The sequence below is a fragment of the Arvicola amphibius genome, chromosome 3 (assembly GCF_903992535.2).
Source record: "Arvicola amphibius chromosome 3, mArvAmp1.2, whole genome shotgun sequence".
In the NCBI taxonomy this organism is placed as follows: domain Eukaryota; kingdom Metazoa; phylum Chordata; class Mammalia; order Rodentia; family Cricetidae; genus Arvicola; species Arvicola amphibius.
Genome location: NC_052049.1, coordinates 105,420,016 through 105,439,616, shown reverse-complemented (window position 1 = coordinate 105,439,616; position 19,601 = coordinate 105,420,016). Strand labels below are relative to the sequence as shown.

Genomic DNA, 19,601 nt, shown 5'->3' with positions numbered 1-19,601 from the left:
CTCTGGACAGACTTCACTGTTCTTCACTGTTTCTTTCCGTTTCCTTGTGAACACTATTCAGAACCTTACCATGGATGTTACTTGGACTCGCAACATTTTCGTCCACTGCAAAGTCTCTATGAAAGAGAATATGGATAAGCACGGGTTTTTAGGGTGGCAACACTAATCTGTAGTTTATTGCAAGGGTAGATACACGATATTATAAATTTCTTCAAATCCATAGGCTACATAATACTCAGATAAAAGGATCTTGGTGTAAACCATGACTCTGTAGGCTTATCTGTGATGAGTACACCAATTTGCTGCTATACGATAGTATAGAGAAGCTTACCTATATGTGGGGGCAAGAAGTGGATGGCAAAATCCAACATCTTTCTTTCCATTTTGTTATGAACCTAAAGCACTATTGTTTTCTAATGTTCTTTAAAAGAGAAAGAGAACAGCTGTTAGACCTGGCCCTCTTCTTCCATGTTATTTGCTTATAAAATTAATCCTTGAGGCAACCTCAGCTTCAGATCAGCTATGTGTTAAAAAAAATTGGTGAAAACATCATTCCTTCTTGTTTCTCTTTTCTAAAATGATAATGCAAAAACCCAGGCCAAAGCTTTCTTGCTATACTTGCATTTTTCCTTCAAGACCACCCAAATCCTTGCCACTCCCATCCAGCAAGTCTTCGCATCCAGGCAGTAAGCCGTCTAAAATATGGTTTCTTTTGAAAAAGAACTGCCTCCCCACATCCCTGTGTCTGTCATTTGAAGGCATGCTTTTGTGCCCTTTGTGACATGGCAGGGTGCAAACCCTTGACCCAAGAAGAAAATTCCTATAGAATGCGAATGTATATAAATAGGAAAGGGTGGCCCCTAGAGAATCCCTGGTCAGTTTTGTCCAAGTTCTCATTCTCTATTCAAGCAGAAGAAAGCCCCCAAGGAGTGTGCCTGCTCCAAAGCTTCTCATTATGGTTTGGTTTGGTTTCCCAGTAGCTGCAAGAATAATCAGGCTACCTCAGCATCATCATTTGTAAAATATAGCTTCTAACTACCCTAAGGTGAGACTGGCCAGTACAATGAAAGGTCTGATGTTGCATAGAAAGCCTACCGGCATTTGATTTCCATGAAGTTCCTTTAATTCAAGTTGTATTATATTTCTTCAAATATGTCAGGACGCTTGGCATTTTTTTTAAAATCAAAATATATCTAATAGACCATATCACCCCACAGGCCGGGGTCACTTGTGGACTCCAGAGAACTTCCTCATTCTATGATACATATGGCTACTTTTTATAACTCTAAGGAGTCTTCCCCATAGGCTGCTCACTTTCATCTGAAGAAAAAAACCCACATTTCTGATTCAAGACCTAAAGAGAATGAAGTTCACAATGAGATGGCTTTGCTTGTTGCTAATGTCCAAGAACTTCATGCAATTCACGTCAATATCTTTCTTGTGGCTATGCTATGCCCATAACCAGAGCTCAAGGTTACTATGGCCCAGACTGTCTGTGGAGTAAAGCTTCAGACTCCCACTAAGTGAAGGAAAGGCGTGGTGAAACTGCACCAGTGGAAAGGAGACAGGATTCAGGAAGGGGGAACAAAAGCATGCAATAGCAACTAAAGCAACTTGAAAACAAAACCATGATGAGAAGCTTTGGATCAGTGGCTACTGGGAAAACAAAAACAAAAACAAAAAACATTATGAGAAGCCTTGGAGCAGGCACATGCTTTGGGAGCATGTGTGGTGCAGTACTAACAGACAGAAAATGAAGACAAACAAATCCTTTTAAAGGCACCATTTTCTTAAACCTATTAATCTTGTGTATTGATAATTATTTATAAAAGAGAATAAGCTATATTTGAAGTTTCAGTAATGGTGGAATAGGCACAAGGATTCACTTGTTAAACAGACATGTGTTCGCTGAGTATACCAAGTCAAGATTTTCAGGTGTGCTTCAGAAAATAATTATCCATCAATTAATCCCCCAAATTTTTATGAGATTTATTAGGTCTCATGGTAGAACTCATTTAATGATTAATTGTCATGAGTATAGAAGGCATTAATTCTTAAGTGGTCAGTGTTATAAATATCTATGTTTCATGAATGATGCTTTATAAATAATCTCCATTGAGCTTCCCATTAATCAGTCTATGAAGTAGTTTCTTATCCAGTTTTTAAATTTTCAATTGCAGAATAATTAGTCCTTATTATATGTGCTTTTACGACAGGTGATTGGCCATATACTTACTGAGCTCACATTTTCACTAAAATACCATGTACCATTATAGCACTGTTACTATGGAAACATCTTGTTCGGTTGAGTTATGCTTGAAACTAATTGCTGTTGAGTCCTGAATGATAATTACAAGCTGACCCATGGGGAAAAAGGCAAATCATTCCAACCAGAGGAATTAACCACAACAAAAACTACTTTCCAAAACACCTACTTCTTTTAGGCATGGGGCTGGGGCATTAGTGGATAAATCACTAGGGATGTTAAAATGAATATTGCTGAGAGCAGAATGGTTAGGACAATAATTCATCAGTCTTCACTAGCAGTTTGAGGGGGAAACTGATAGAGAAATAAGAAACAGGAACTGAACAGAAGGAGATGAAAAGCTTTAGTTGGTCAAGGGTTTGCCTAGCATGAAGCCCTAGATTCAAACTGAACCACCTCTTAAAAGTGAACATAGTGTAATCCTTGAACTTGGAAGATGGAGGCAGGGATATCAGAAGTCTGTTTCTTCTTTGATGACCAACTTGACTTTTATGAGACCTAGAGCTGACAAAATCGTTAAAGTGGAATACCAACTTCCTATAAAACATTCCTTTCAGGAAGCTAATCTTTAACTGCACAATACATGGAAAATTTGAATCCAAGTTGGACTGCATAAGACCTATCTCAAGAAAAAATAAATAATCAGGGTGTGGTGGTACAGTGCTTTAATCCCAGCATGGAGAAACAGAGGCAGGTGGGTCCCTATGAGTTTAAGGACAACTTGGGCCACATACGAACTTCCAGGCCAACTAGAACTGCATAATGAGAATTTGTCTTGAAAACTATATGTATGCATATAGATATAAATTATATATAGAGAGATAAAGATGAGCTTTTAATTTTTAATGTAGATAAATTTGTGTGGAGGGTAGAACTGAGATCTACATCCAAATTTAAATGTTCTAATTGCTTCTAACTCACATATAAATTTTGTAAGCCAGGCAAAAAGCAAACCTAGAAAGCTTAAGGCTTTCTGTTCAAAACAGAGGCAAGCACATCCCACACTCAGTTGGACTTCAGTTCTAACACTTAGGAGAGTAACACCCCCTCTTAAAGGGGGTGAATAATGAAATGTCAGCAAAAATAGAATGATCTGAGTTGTTGGTCCTAAAGGGACATGATAGGTGCTCACAGTGGATGCTGTTCTGCCCAGAGATCAGACCACTCGCAGAAATTATTTGCAATCATATTTCTTCCTATAATCCAAAGTGAAAATGTATGCAAGCTTTGTTTCTGAGTTCTAGAAAAATAACACATTTTTATGCTTTAATACTTTTATTATTAAAATAGAATCACACCACTTTCCCCTTTCTGTTTTCTCCATCCATTTCCTCCCAGATACTTTTCCTCTAACTCTTCCCATGACCCCCACTCTGAAGTGGAGGGCCTCTTTTCCTTTGATTATTACTGTTGCACATAGATGTATGCACAGATGTATAAGTACAACCTGCTTAGTCTGCCTCTGTTGCTTGAGAATATATGGTCACCTAAGCTGATGAGATGAGAGGTTAGAAGATGAACTTTCTGGTTCATCAGCTGAGTCCTCTTGCTCAGCTGATGAGGAGGATAAAACTCGTGGTTTATGACTCTGGAGGTAGGGTGCTAGAAAGTTAAAGATACAGTGAAGGATTAATTTTAAAAATCACTACTGCTACATGTAGACTGACTATCATGTGTAGGCTGCTATGGACAAAAAAAGCAGGGTGTAGAGGGCTTCTTGCCTTGGGTATGACTAGGGTGGGTGGATTCAGCCTACAGCACTAACCTAGAAACAGACCAAAGTGCTAAAGACGCCCCCAACCTCCTTCTCACCCTTGATTGCTCACTAAAGTCAGAAGGAAAGAGTCAGCTACTTCAGCCTATATCAGCCAGACATCAGAGAACCTACCAGGGTAAGTCAGAGGGTGGACTGGAGGTCAAATTTACTCTCTGGCATAGGCACAGACGGAGGCAACCTTACAAACACAGGAAATGAATAATAAGAAACAGACCATCCAGACAACCCACAAATAACAGTCTGGGAGATGACACTCATTCCTCCAGGAGGCTTGGGATTATTGATAACTGTAAGTTTTTGTCAAAAATAGAATAAAACAAAGGTAAATGGGACAGAGTCCATAGTTGCAACTTTAAACTTCTGAAAACAGCAAAGACAGAGGAAGCCAAGATATCACTAACAGCAAACAAGCTGGTACCTTCTGTTCTAAGGGTTAGTAACTGACTCAAAACTAGCAAAATAAGAAAAAAATCCCTCAACAGATAGAACCTAAAAATATAATAAACACACCAAAAAAAGAGGAAAAGCTCGAGAAACAAATGGGAGATTCAGATGTGATGGTTTATTTCAGTTTTCTTTGTTGGTATGTTTGTCACTAATAGCAAAGCAGTGACATGAAAACATTTCTGTAAGCTGAGAGCTGTACCACATGCCGTCAGTGCTCTGTCCATATCCCTCTATCAAATTTCTATGCATTCTCCATCCCCTTCCCACTAACAGTTTGACGTGAGAGTCAAACTGAATTCACAGATCGTAAGCCCTTTCGCGTACCTTCCTACATACCGTATACATATGCAGGTGCTTCCACGTTTGTAATACCTAGAAATCAGACTTGGAGCAGATACACCACAAAGCCTGAAAACCCTGTTTAAAGCCTGGAAAACCAAGGAACCTATCATCCTACAATGATATTAGCAGATGCTGTCAGGTAATTAAAAGCTGGAAATAAATGCTCAGGGTAATGAAGAAGATGCAGATTGATTTATTGTAAGTTTTTCCTTCTAAATCACTAACTATGGATTCCTCCTTTCTATAAATAAGTACTATCTCTGGTTCCTTCACTAGAAGGAACAGAAATTTAGACCTAGTGTGAATTTCTTAGGCTGCATCTATATTATGATACGTTCTTCTAACCATGTGGGTTTGACCATTCTAAATGAAAAGATCTCCATCCCTGTACAATCGAACCCTGTTTAGCTACATAGAGATGTTTCTTCTTTGATGACCAACTTGACTTTTATGAGACCTAGAGCTGACAAAATCGTTAAAGTAGAATACAAACTTCCTATAAAACATTCCTTTCAGGAAGCTCATCTTTAACTACATATTCTGCATCTCCATTCTCACCAGAAGATAGGCAATTGTGAGGGACAGATTCAAATGAAAAAGTATGAATAGAACGTATTGGTCAAACTCGGTGGCACACACCTTCAACCCTAGCACTTTGGAGGAAGAGGCAGGCAGATTTCTCTGAGTTTGAAGCCAGTCTGATCACCTGATATGGTGAATATCAGGCCAGCCAGGATATATATATTCTATCAGTTTATTCTATCCTTTAGAGAATCCTGACTAACAAGCTATTGTGGAAAATAAAATGAAGGTTTCTAAAAAACTTAACAATAGAATTTATCCATAAGAGTACATTCTTTTTAAAGGTTCTTCATCATTTTGCCTGTCATGTACCCCTATTTGGCTGAACTGAAAATAAATAAATCCATTTTCTTTCAACAATTTCTGCTTCCTAACTTCTTTAACATACATGGAACCTAAAGTGACAGTTAACAATATCTCAGGGATTTCTGTGTCCAGCCATTTTCCTCAACAGTAATCCCCTGTACTCCCTCCTTTCCAGACTACTTCTATTAGGAGACACATAACTAAATGATTTTTTGAAACTTTATTGCATAAATATACAGAGAGGTAAATAGGTACCAGGGGAAATAGAGCCATGCTTTTATATGTTAATATAAAAAGAGATGCAATGAAGGTTGGTTGGTTCATGACGGAGCTGACACATAACTATCCTTCAGGACTGAGGTTAGGTTAAAGAGAAGCAGAGACCATGATCTTCTGAGAGAGAGATAAGCATTACAAAGCAACAGTACACTGTGTCAGAAAATCATATCACAGTCTTAAGGGAAAAGACTGGCTTCCTTTTAAAACCTGGAGAGGAACTTCATTTAAAGGGATGGCTTAAAGGAAGAGTAAGAGAGAGAGCCACCATAACAGGATGGCAGAGGGGTCCAGAGGAATACCCCAAATGAAGGGGACATCTGGCTTTTATGTTTTCAGAGGCAGGAGAAGGTTCCACACCTTCCACACCAACTAATTCAGTTCAACATAGTGTAAGTGACATGCGCATGAAGGGGCCACATACCATTAATTAGCAGCTGTGAACATGCATAGATCAGCTTCCTAACTCTGTCCTAGGAGCAAAACTGGGTTACGGGAAGGCTGATTTCTTCAAGCTATGAAATCTCTCTTACAGTGACCAGTGTCTTAAAGGGACAGGCCTATAATCTGGCAACATATATCTATAAAGGAACTGGAAATAGTTTCATGTGGGAGGAAGAACATCAGCATTGAAGAACAGAAAGTTTCCTTTTTTAAAAAACAAGGAACTCAAATACATTTTTATACAGAAAGAATTTGTTTCTAATTTGTTACATCTTCTTCCAGGATTCAGATGATCTTAGGACCATCACCATTATCACACATCTTTATGCACTGACAGTGGAACAAAATTCTAAATTGTGTTCTTTATTCATAACCTAACAAAGGTTACTTGGCTGTGATCATCAGGAAACTGTTCCTGTCTGTCTCCTCAGAACCATCTCTCCACTGAAGAAGGAGCTTCCTCTAGTATTATATATGTTATATTATAACGCTTAATCCATTGGCTTGGCTTACATATCTCTCTCTGCTAGCTTATTTTTATTAAATGGCATTAACTGTGTTGTTTTTAACATTCTTGTGCTTTTTTGATTCCCTGTTAAATGGGGAAATTCTTTTTAAATGGAAACCTTAGTCATTCACTCATAACCCGAACATTGCTCTCTGCAACAATATAGAAAAAGTGGACATCATGCTCCATGGTAGAAACCTAAATTCTTTTACTCTAATGTCATAACACAAGGTAATAAAAGTCATTGTTTTCATTTCTATTCAACATTATACTGGAAGTTTCAATACAAAGGAGAAATAGATGTGACTTTTCAGACACAGTCAACCTGTCTTTTTTTGCAATGACAAGACTGTACATATAGAAGTATGAAAAATAAGATTCTCTTTTTATTTTATATATTTTAGTAAATTCTAGAATAAATAAGTGAAATTAGCAAAATATAGGCACTCGAATGAATATATAAAGAACCATTATATTTCTATGTGCTAGTGATAAATTTTTGAAATTTAAATTTTAGATATTTAAAATGAAATAAAAAGTATCAAATACTCTCTTACAAAAAGCATAATTCCATTTGAAAATTTGACAAGAATGTCTTTTCCTACCATGCCTGTTAACATTTTGCCACAGGATATAGTACTTTAGCTTCCAGCCTCTTTTTCAACTAGTCCCATAAAATTATTGTCATTTGATCTTCAAATACGTCCACATAATCATATCCAGAACAATTGAAAAAAACAGTCCTTTCAATAAATAATGTTAAAAACAACTTAATGTCTTTGAAAATGTCATTATCTCATTCTATACACAATTGCTAATACAACTATGCTTCTATACTCAGTAATTGATTTGAAATGGATCAAAAATCTGATTATAAGGAAATAAGCGTAATTCTTTCAAGTGAAAACATGAACTATCTTTGAGACTTGTGATTAGAAAAAAATCAGCATAACAAAGAAGCACTCATAGTGAAAATAAAAACTGGTGCATTGACAATTAAAACCAAAAGACATTAAATAATTACATAAATGGGCAAGCCACAGACTTAAATAATAACTACATTATATATTTCTGAAAAAAGTAAGCAAACTTCTTTTTTAAACTTGAATCAGTTTTTTTTTTTACACTAACAATGAGTTGGTGATAATTCAGTTAACAAAATGTTTTCCGTGAAAACATGAGAATCTGAGTCCAATGCCCAGAACCCATGTTAAGAAGCCAGGTATGATGGCTCATGTTTGTAATTCTTGTTGTAGAGATGCAGACACAAGCATCTCCCCGGGACTTCCTGGCCAAGTAGCCTAACTGAACAGTGAATTCCAAGCCAAGTAAGAGACCTCATACCAACAAGCAAGGTAGACTGCACCTGAATAATGACACCTGATGCTGACCTCTGGCCTTCACACACATGTATGCCCACACTCATGACCCTGAACATATGAACAGACACACACATAGTCAGAGACTAACAGTGTGCTTCACAGACGACATTAGCCAATTAGCTGATAAACATATAAAAAATCTCCAATATCACTGTTTCTCCAAGAAACTTTATTTTAAAAAAATGCTTACAGTAAGTACTATTGCACTGCCCAGCCAGTGCTGAAGAAAGAAATACTAAAAATAACAGAAGTTCATATAGGAAAGAAAGATCCTTACCTAGCAGTTGTTGGTGAAAGCAAAAAATAGTTTGAATACTTTGTAAGGTACCGTGATGATAGAAATCCTATGATCCAGGAAACTCCCACATGTACTACAGAAATAAGAGTGCACTCTAGACAAAACACTTTCTTGACAATTTTCATGGAAACTTTATTAGCATTATTTAGATTCTGTAAACAAATATTCACTAAGACAATACGTAAATGAAACTGTGTATTTGGACAGCAGAGTTTATACTAAAGAGCAAGACCTAAGAAAAATATTGTGATGGCATTGGCAATGACAGTAGCCAGCACTCAAAGACAGTGTGGGAAACCACAGGTGCTGCTCAACACCAGAACGCATGCTTAACATGAGCATGACCCTGGATCCCAGCACTGTAAAAATAAAATGAAGTAAAATGAAAAGTAAATTTGATGTTTAACTCTTATTATAAAGTTCAAGACTAAGCAAAATGGATCTGCCAGGGTCAGAGTGAGAAGGGTAGGTTTCTCCAGGAAGAGAATGAATTTTCTAGGAATTTTACTGTGAAAGAACAGCCCAGGATCGTCTAAAATGACAGAAATTGCCTACTTTGAGTGGTTTATTGTGGGGACAGGACACCTACCAGAAGGAAGGATGAAAAGAGATAGTGTGAGGTAGGGCGTGATAGAAATAAACTCTTTATATATATGAAAGGTCTAAATGAAACTTATTGTTTTGTACAAATAATATAGGAAAGTATTTTTAAATAAGATGGTAAAAAGGTTGGGCACTTTTTCCATTTGCCTACATTATATAAATTTCCCACCATTCCTACCCCTAATCCATAAATGTCCTGAATTCAGTCTTCCACACAACCTCATTACTGGAAATGTAGTTCCCTCTGGGCTTCACCTTCTGTGACAACCTGTACATTATTGAATAGAATCATTCTGAAAGGGGAAAGTAAACAGTTTTCTAAACCCCTTTTCCTTATAAAGAGAACTTGCCTAAGAATATTTTATGATTCAAAACATCTTCCAAAGGGTTCACAAGGAAATATTTCTATCAGTGATGTATAAAACTTGTTATAAAGATTGTCCTTTAAATCTCTCTATGAAGCTCTATCTCCTTTTACACAATATAGTAAGCATACATTCAAACCTGTCTGTTATTAAGTTTTCCATAGCTTTGAAGTTCCAAATTCTGTCTCCATTTATGAAAAATAATGAAAGGATGAAGTTTCTGTGCAGCATCTTACAGCCTGGGTCTGTAAGGCTCTCTATACCACTTGAGGGAGCACAGGTGCCTGGTTCTCAGATCTATTGTTCCCATTTATTATCTACTTCAAGCATATTAAAAACATTTTTCTTAACTCAATTTTTCATGTCTAAAATACTTGCAAAAATGATATTCCAAAACTAATCTAGTCAAAAGTGGTGAATGGCATCTCTAGAATAAAATCAGATTTGTTTAACTGTAAACATCAGTGACAAACTTAAAGACCTAAAACTAGCCATGGGAAGGGTGGAACAAGAAAACAGGGAGAAGAAGAAACAAAATAAATGTTATTGGAATCCAAATGCCTGTATTTCAGTCGCAGCTCAAGTACCAGGAGCATGTGCATCCCTAGGTACCCTGTAAAACATTTAGAAATCACCAGTGTATGCACATCATATGAATAGGTGGGATTGGATTATTTCTTAGGTATATTTTATCATTATAAAAAACTAATTCTTCAAAATAAAGAATGATTGAGGCAGCTGGATAGGCAAATTTAAATATTCTTAAGAATGAGATTTTAACTTCTTCTGTTGTTATAATGGAGGAGGGACTGACTTTTGTTATTGAAAAATATTAACTTTAAAAAAAACTTCTAATAAAACTTTGCATGTTATTTCCAAAGCACTTTCACGAGAAGATTTTTCTGCTCAAGGTCTTCTTCAGAGCAATCTTGACATCCTTATTCCTCAGGCTATAGATCAATGGGTTGAACATGGGCACCACAGCAGTATAGAAAACAGAGGACAGTTTCCCCTGATCCAGGGGCAAACTAGAAGGTGGCTTAAGGTACATAAAAGTCCCTGACCCAAAAAAGAGAGACACCACGATAATATGGGAAGAGCAGGTGCTAAAGGCTTTGGACCTGCCTTCTTTGGCACTAATGTGGAGAATGCTAGAGAGGATGAACCCATAAGATATAAAAATGGTAACAATGGGCACTACAATGCCAATGGCCACAACAACAAAAACAACCAACAAATTGGTGAAGGAGCTGTTGCAGGACAGCTCGAGGAGGGGAACGATGTCACACATATAGTGATTAATGACATTGTCAGCGCAGAAGGTTAGAAACTGTAAGTTTCCCATATGGGCCACAGCCCCAAACACCCCCATCCCATAGACACCCGACAACAAATATGAACATACTTGGGGAGACATGGTGACCCTGTAGAGCAATGGTTTACAGATGGCAACATAGCGGTCATATGCCATCGCTGACAGGATGTAGGACTCAGAAAACACCAAAAAGCAGAAGAAGAAAAATTGAGTCATACACCCGGCATAGGAAATTATATTCTTTCTCGCAATAAACCCCATCAGCATTTTAGGGGTGAGAGTGGTGGAGTAACTAAAATCTATGAAGGACAAGTTGAGGAGGAAGAAGTACATGGGGGTATGTAGGTGAGAGTTCAGCCCTATCAAGGAGATCAAGCCCAGGTTTCCCACCACAGTAATCACATAGAAACCTAGAAATAGGATAAAGAATGGGATCTGGAGTTCAGACTGCTCTGTTAATCCAACAAGGATGAACTCTGCCACCCAGGTAGTGTTCTCTGCAGCCATTCTCCTCCAGTAGTGTCTGTGAAGGTTAAAAAATAAATAAGAATCATTAAGAGAAAGAGGGAGTAGTTATACACCATGGAAGTACACAGAACCAAAGAATGGGGGGGGGGGGGAATAAAAGAACAAAACAAATTCTAACACTAACTATGGGCCAGACACTTTCTAAATGCTGGCTGGTCTACAATTATCCCAATTTTACAAGTGAGGACCCTTTGAAACCAGCATGAATTCACAGGGAATTACAACCGCCTGGCTCCTAAGCAGAGAGCTTCTAACTGCTCTGGAGCAGGAAGCTGTGGGTCAGGCAGACACTCACATGAGGTTAGAGCTCTCTACCTCCTCTGGTTCATCTCTTTCTGGGTGAGGCAATTGGTCTAGGGAACTGTACAGACAGCTCTGCTCTTGCTTCTTGGCATTTAGGATCAAAACTTCTAGTGTGTCTTGGTTCTCAGTCAGAATTGGATGGCGAGCTTGCTCGCTCGTTGTTCCTTTGTTGTGAGACTCCTGGACAGTTATTAGGAGAGGGTTAAACATCTCATGAAATAGCACATAAACAACAGAAAAATGAGGCTTTTATTGGAAATCTCAGTGAGCTCCCACAGGACTATTGCCCCAGAGTCTGCCTTCCTAAGGAAATGTTCATTACACCCTTGATAATGCTTCAAGTGGCTTTTAATGAATTGTTTTTTTCCTTGAGTTACATCTTCTTGAACATAGTTAAAAATAAAGCATTAAGAGGGAGCTAATTCTTACCATCTAGTAGAGAGCACTTTCTATTTCCGAAGCACTGTGCCTGGCATCACGACAATGTACAAATAATTCTGACTTGATTATTACCGATATTACACTAAAACATAAGTTAATACACGTTTTAGCTAACTGTAGTTAACCATCACACAATAACTACATACTACAATAAATCATGGTGTACACATTGAATATATAGTATATCATTAATGATTTTAAAAATTCTGTTGATTTGTAAATGAGGAGGTTGACTCCAGAGTTTTGAGTCCACTCTGATCCAACTCCAATGACAGTCTTAATCATTGCCTACTGTGTCCCTGCCAGGGTCATACATTTTCTGGAGCAATGTCCTTAAATACAAGGATTTAGAGGCTCTAGGTAGATGTTTTTTTTTTTTAACAAAGAGGGTGACAAGTACTAGAGGCAGGAAAAGTCAAGGCAGAGGCAACACCATTTCACTCCTGTGACAGAAACCACTTGACCATATCCAAGCTAAAATATAAAGAAGCTTACTATCTCATCCTATTGTCTGCTCAGACAAGTTAATTTTGGTAATAAAAAACAAATGCTTGCCAGATACTCATTATCTGTCAATGCATGAAAGGTCAAGCATTGTCCTTAAGTCTAGCAAGAGGAATTTGATGACTCTGACCAAGAATGGCATTGTATTTCTTCTGTGTCACAAAAAATTCTTCTGACCCACTTTATTCTCCCCTAGGTGAGATTAATAAGTTGATTATCATTATTATTATTATTATTATTATTATTATCCCACATGGAAAATAGTAAGTTATATACTTATAGAGTATTATCCAAGTGTAAGAAGACAGAAAATATTTATCTATGAAAAAGCATGAACAGGAAAAGTTCTGTGAAGGAAAGGTAAACCACTCAGAGAAACAGAAAGGGGGAAAACATTCCAGTTTTAACTAGCTGTCTGACATCCAAACACAAGATTTGAGAAGTGTTGTTTTGGAAATCAGTTACTCAACTACCACACTAGCATCCACTGCTTGCTTGACTCAAGACCCTCCCCCAAGAAATCCCACTTTTGCCCTCAAACTTAAATGTATTAACTCAGAACAGTGAGTGACTCTAAAGAAGAAATTTCTGGATGTAGTAACAGGACAGAGGTGTGGGACACCTTGCTGGGGATTTAGACAATCATGAGTCAACACTATAGGTCACTGACAGAGTCTAATATAAGTTCTAATGGGGCTCTGTGTATATACCTTACCAGAGACTAAGAATTGTGAATTTCATAGCCAATAAATAATTTCTATTTGAAAAAAATCTAGCTTTGGTTATCAAAGTATTTATAATGATTTCAGCAGAGTTCAGACTAGAGACTTCCTGGAATGGTTTCAGAATTTTAGCTCCAAAGTCCGTCTCCCTCCAGCCAAGCCCAGCCTCCACCATACACATAGCCACATGCATACGTTTTGTCATGAGCACACATACATCAATGAGGATTTACTAACTCTCAGCTCTGTCTCAGCCATAATGGTGGTCTCATTAGCCAAATAATACTTAGAACTGTATCTCAGACTGAGACTAATGACTGCTGCCTTCTATTCTCAAGCCCACTATACACACTTGAGAAATACATAATATCAAACCACTATGAAAAATCATAACGTCCTTCAAAGCAAGCTTTCTCTGAGGCTGTTGGGGGGGTGGGGAGACCTTAGGGGTTGAGTAAATGTTTGCTTGTCTTTAGGAGCTTTAGAGAGCTCTATATGCATGTTATAACACAAGGGAAAGTTCTTTTGAGGTTAACAGTTCACAAATGGTTTCCATGGGAACTTCATTTCACTGCATCAGTGTTTTATTTCAAGTGAACCGGAGGCTTCTTTATCCTTCTACTGCTGACTTGCTGCAATATAATGAGAGTAAAGCAAGGAAATATGTCTGTGAGTAAGTTACCTGAAACAAAACTGTCCGTTTTCCCCAAACTTGAAACTCTGTATAATATCTTCCTTGTCTGATTTACTATTAATAGAAAATCATATGTGAGACAAGAATTATATCAAGCTCATCAGGGCAAACATATGCACTACACAGGACTTTGAAACATATGGTGTATGCATTAGCCTCTAAGAGTCTGGCATGCCATCAAATAGCTTGTGATTGTGCTGAAGATGACTCTGTCCACTCTACACACGAGAAATCCAAGAACAACTAAAATTCCAACACACCAGACAGCCTATCTGGAGAAAGATGACAGCTGAATTGTTCCCACCCAAAATCAGTTCAGATGGACCCAAAGGATGTTGCATAGATTAATGTCATCTACAAGACATCTTACTGTAACATTAATTTTAATATGTGCATTTATGTCAAATGCTAAGTAAAAAAAAAATTCCAAAGAAATGGCTTCTTTCCCAAAGGTTTGTAATATGACAGAGGCGTCTTCCATCTGTTCCTCCTCCTTTGACTAATCTTTTCCATTCCAGAACTCCCAAGCTTTGCTTCTTGGTGATCTGTGACTCTTACTCTCTACATGCTTGATAATCTCATTGCCGGGCTTTAAAAACAGTCTTCACCACACCAGCCAGGAAGCAGGTAAGCTAACTGCAGATCTTCACCTAATCCTCATCTTCTCTAAATCCCCACGCCCCACCCACTCACATTTCAAATCTAGTTTAGCAGCATACCACCTCCTGAGGCCACCCTCCCCAAGCTGCCACCATCTCCAGTGGAGCTCACAAATCTTGCCCACCTAACTTCCCACCCACAACTCACTGCTTTACCCCAGGCCAGGACTCCAGCAGGCACTTCCTCAGAACCCACAGGAAACTCTGGCCAGTAGAAGGGAGTGTGGATAGCTTTTCAAAGCCCTGACTTATCTGTCTTGGTCTCATTTTATATCTACTATGTCAGAAGAAAAATTATTAGCAACAATCCCATCCACTGTGAAATATATCCCAGATAACCAATAATCACATAATCTCTTTGTATGTGTTGAACAAGATTTTAAAATCAACCTTCCCATTTCTACCTATTATTTACCAGTTAAAGAGCTTGGTAACTTTGTTCAATAACTCCTAAGCTTGAAATAACAAACACGTGTGTGTGTGTCCTGTCCCTCTGTCTTTTTCTCTGTCTCTGTCTCTGTGTGTATCTCCCTCTGTCTCTATTTCCATGTCTCTGTCTTTCTCTTCATCTCTCTGTCTCCGTCACTCTTTCTGTGTCTCTCTGACTCTCTGTGTCTCCTTCAATCTCTGTCTCTCTGTGTCTCTGTCTTTCCTTCTTCATCTCTTTATCTCTGTCTCTCCATCTCTATCTCTGTCTTTCTGTCTATCTCTATTTCTATGTGTGTGTGTGCGCACCAAGTTGGTTAAACTCTATATAGCTGAGGATAAACTTGAACTCCTCATCTCCTGCCCCAACATTCTGAATATGGGGATTGCAGGCCTGCTCCATATCACCTGGTTTATGTGGTAGTGGCAGTCAAACGCAGAGCCTTATACACAAAAAGCAAGCATTCTACAAACTAAGCTACATCCTTAGCCCCAGATTACTAATCTTAAAATGAGAGGATCACAAATGGAGTATTTTTCCACTTAAAATATGCATCATAGAAAATATTTTAAGATAATATTTTATTAATTCTTTTAGAATTACATGCATACAATGTATTTTGATTATACTCACCCTCCACTCATACCCATAACTCCTCCCAAATCCACCCCCACTCCCTCCAAACTTCATGTTTTTTTCTTATAACCCACCAAGTCTGATTTGAGTTGCCCATGTACTCATGGGTTTGGGGCCATCCCCTGCACTGGTGCATGGTTGACCTACCAGTTTTACCCTTAACTAAAACTGACTTTTCTTCCCACAGAATCTTTCAACTATCATAGATTCTTACTTAGCTAATGATGGGAGCTAGTGAAACCCTCCACACTCTCTGCTGAGATATTAACTGTTTTGAAACTGTGTACATCTTGAGCAGGCAATTACCGCTGCTATGAATTCATGACTACAGCAGTCCCATCGTGTCCAGATGTCACCGTTCCATTCTGCTCCTCTTTGATCTCCAGCTCTTGTCATCTCCCCACCTCTTCTTCTGCAATGCTCTCCAGCCTTTTGGAGGAGAAACTGACAAAGGTGTCCCATTTGTGGCTCAATATTTTACTGACACTTATTCTGTGCACTTTGACAATTGAGAGTTTCTACATTAACAGTCATCCAGTGCACAAAGAAACTTCTCTGACATGGCCCAAGAGCTGCATTAATCAATGCATATAGGTATTTAAATTTAAAAGCACTTTGATAATCTCTTTATTTAGCAAAAATAATACGAACAAATGAAGGTGCGTGGTTGATCGGCAGTTATGATTCACCAAACAAGCTTTAATATATATAATTCAGTTTTAATAAAGGAAAGGAAAGGGAACTTACAAATCCAAGGTTCCAGCGAGGAGGGCAGGAAAACAAAGAGCAGGCGGGCCACAGGCCCACAAGATTTTATAAGTCAATATTAGCCTAAGGGGGACACACCTAAGAGGGACACACCTAAGAGGGACACGCCTTTAGACCAAGGAGGACACGCCTTACAAAACAAGGTTTTTGGCTAGGCTTCCCCTTCATCTCCCCCTTTTGTCTAAATAAGACAGAACCAAACCAAATACAACTATATTCAATAGGAACAAATAATAAATATAAAATTACAAACAACAAACAATATTAAGAAGAAACATATAACAAAAATTTTACTAAGCATTCTATTTCAAGGAGTCTAAATAATGTAGAGGGTAACTACAATTATCTAATCTTCAACCCCATCAAAGATCTGAGAAGGGAAGTAATATTACTTAAGCAACCAGGAAGTACAAACAAGAAACTTCCAAAATGTGCAACAAATGACAGAGACAACTAACTACCTGGGCAGTCACCCAAAGTTTCGTTTTGCAATGTTGAGGCAACCAACTTTGGCTAAGGCCTAACACAACTGACATAACATTTTTCAAAGGCAAGGAACTTTTTGTAGAACTGTCCAACCCTGTCTTGGCAAGATAAGACAATCCTGTTTTTATCCATTTACGGATACTCTGAAACTCTGTCAGTGGTCGAGGTATGGGCTTTTTCTTTGCCTAAAGGCCACTTCTGCCTAGAAGAAGACAAGCTCCCAGTGGAGTGTCTTTGGTGCTCAACATTCTCTCGGGAGTAGAGTGGTGTTGCCAGGAGTGATTGTGTCTCATAAGTACCAAACTCTAGGTTAGATTAAAGGCCATGTTCTACAGCTCTTCAAAGAGGTCGAAGATTATACTATCTATACTAAATATAATTTCTATGTATCTAAAAAACCTGAAAAACAACTGTGCAATAAATGAGGACAATATCCCCAAACGTAAACAATGTCATTATACAAATAATATCAGAGGTAGAAATGTACATTGCAATATGATAAATATCTCAATATAACAATTGTTTTAAACAGAGGTAGAAGCATACTCTCATACAATAGAGGTAGAAGCATACTCACATACAATGTTCAATATACAAGAATCAACACCAATGCAATTTTCTAATAACAATAATTCACAAATACCAATCATCCCATCAAACCAGGTAATCCCCCCCTTTTTTTTTCATAAACACCCCTGAGTCCATATAATACCTCCCCCATCCCCTCAACCCTATACCATCTACTAAATGATGTCCCTAAACCAGAGGGCAAACTCTGTTGGGAGAGGGGGCGTCATCCTCTAAGATTGCTTCTAGCTGACATGGGGGCTACGTTCTTCTCAGGGGGTTCCATGAAAGCAAATGATGGTAAAATTCCCAGAATAACATTTGGTCGAGGAAATTGTAACTAGCCTCTGAGTGTTTTGAGGAGGTCCGGCCAGAGTGTTGTCAAAATTGTACACCATTTGAAACTGTCTTGTGTAGTTGGTACCAAAAAAAAAAAAACAAAAAAAAAACAAAAAAAAGGTCTAATTTTAGCGCTACTAAAAACATGACGTCATAGTAACCAGGTGAAATTGATGTTGTGGGACCCCATCTTCATCCTGGAAACTTCAAAGATTACTGAAGGAAAATTTGTTGTTTGTTACAGGAAAGGTAAACATTATCTACAAAGACATATACAGACATATATATTCGATGGAAGGTATAATAAAGACAGACACAGATATGAGGAAAGGCAAAGAAAGTTTATCAAGTATCATCATCACCATCATCATCACTATCATTATCATTATTATTATTATTATTACTATTATTATTCTGTCCCATTTCATGGCTCCTGACCTGAGACAGAAACTCTGAGATATCTCTTATAAACAGGCTTGGAATTGAAGAAGGACTGAGCCATAGTCCAACTCCAAAACCAGCTCTATATACATATAAATAAAGGCACAGTATATATGTAAAAAAATGTTTTATACTTACTAAACATATTCGGGTTCTGTGTTGATCCATATTAGGTTGTAACTAGTGTCCATGAATCAGTATTTAAATATCCAGGGTCCCTTAAGTTCTTTGAAGATGAGTGGTTTCCTGTGGAGATAAGAAAAGAACCCTGCCCCCAACCTATATGCTTTTCTTACCATCAGTATGATCATCATCCTTGTGAATGAATTATTTTTCTTTTCCAAGGGGCTTCTTCTCTTCAAACCGAACCTTTATTAATTTTGACGGTATCCACAATTTTTCCTCTCCTGTGGAGACAAGAGCAAAACCCCTTCCCCAACGCAGCACATCTCCTGGCTTCCATTGCGAGGTCAGCACATCCTTGAAATAAACTGGTTGATTTAATTCAGCAGACTTTTCCATTATCCAGTGTCTTTCTGCAGCTGTTGTCCCCTTCTCATTAGCACTGAGAAAATTCAAGGTTAATAAAGCACTATGTAACCTATTTCTAGGGGTATTTTCCACCCCTTTCTGTTTGTTTAACATATCCTTTATAGTTCTATTTGATCTTTCTATGACTGCTAGACCTGTAGGATTGTATGGTATACCTGTAACATGCTTAATATTGTAATAAGCAAAAAACTGTTTCATTTTCCTAGAGACATAAGCTGGACCATTATCCGTCTTTATTTGTGTAGGTATACCCATGATGGCCATAACTTCTAATAAATGAGTGATTACTGAATCAGCTTTTTCTGAGCTTAAAGCAGTTGCCCACTGAAAACCTGAATAAGTGTCAATGGTGTGGTGTACATATTTTAATTTGCCAAATTCTGCAAAGTGAAACACATCCATCTGCCAGATTTCATTCCTTTGAGTGCCCTTTGGATTAGCCCCTGCAGGCAGTGGTGTTTGGTTATAAAAAGAGCAAGTAGGGCATTTCTTTACAATTTCCTTAGCTTGTTGCCATGTAATAGAAAACTCTTTCTTCAAGCCTTTGCTATTGACATGATATTTTTTATGAAATTCAGAGGCCTGCAGCACATTACCAATCAACAATTGATCAATTTCTGCAT

The 19,601-nt window shown here is 37.9% G+C and overlaps 1 protein-coding gene across 1 annotated transcript; it reads right to left on the bottom strand.

The window, feature by feature from the left end:
- Positions 1 to 10,482: 10,482 nt before the first annotated feature.
- On the bottom strand, positions 10,483 to 11,418 carry LOC119810567 (olfactory receptor 8B12-like). Its single transcript, XM_038324098.1, has one exon. It carries the CDS (start codon positions 11,416 to 11,418, stop codon positions 10,483 to 10,485), a length of 936 nt encoding a protein of 311 aa, XP_038180026.1.
- Positions 11,419 to 19,601: the final 8,183 nt, after the last annotated feature.

Excerpts from the sequence above, each read along its gene's own strand:
- LOC119810567 (XM_038324098.1), bottom strand. The coding sequence starts at position 11,418 with ATGGCTGCAGAGAACACTACCTGGGTGGCAGAGTTCATCCTTGTTGGA.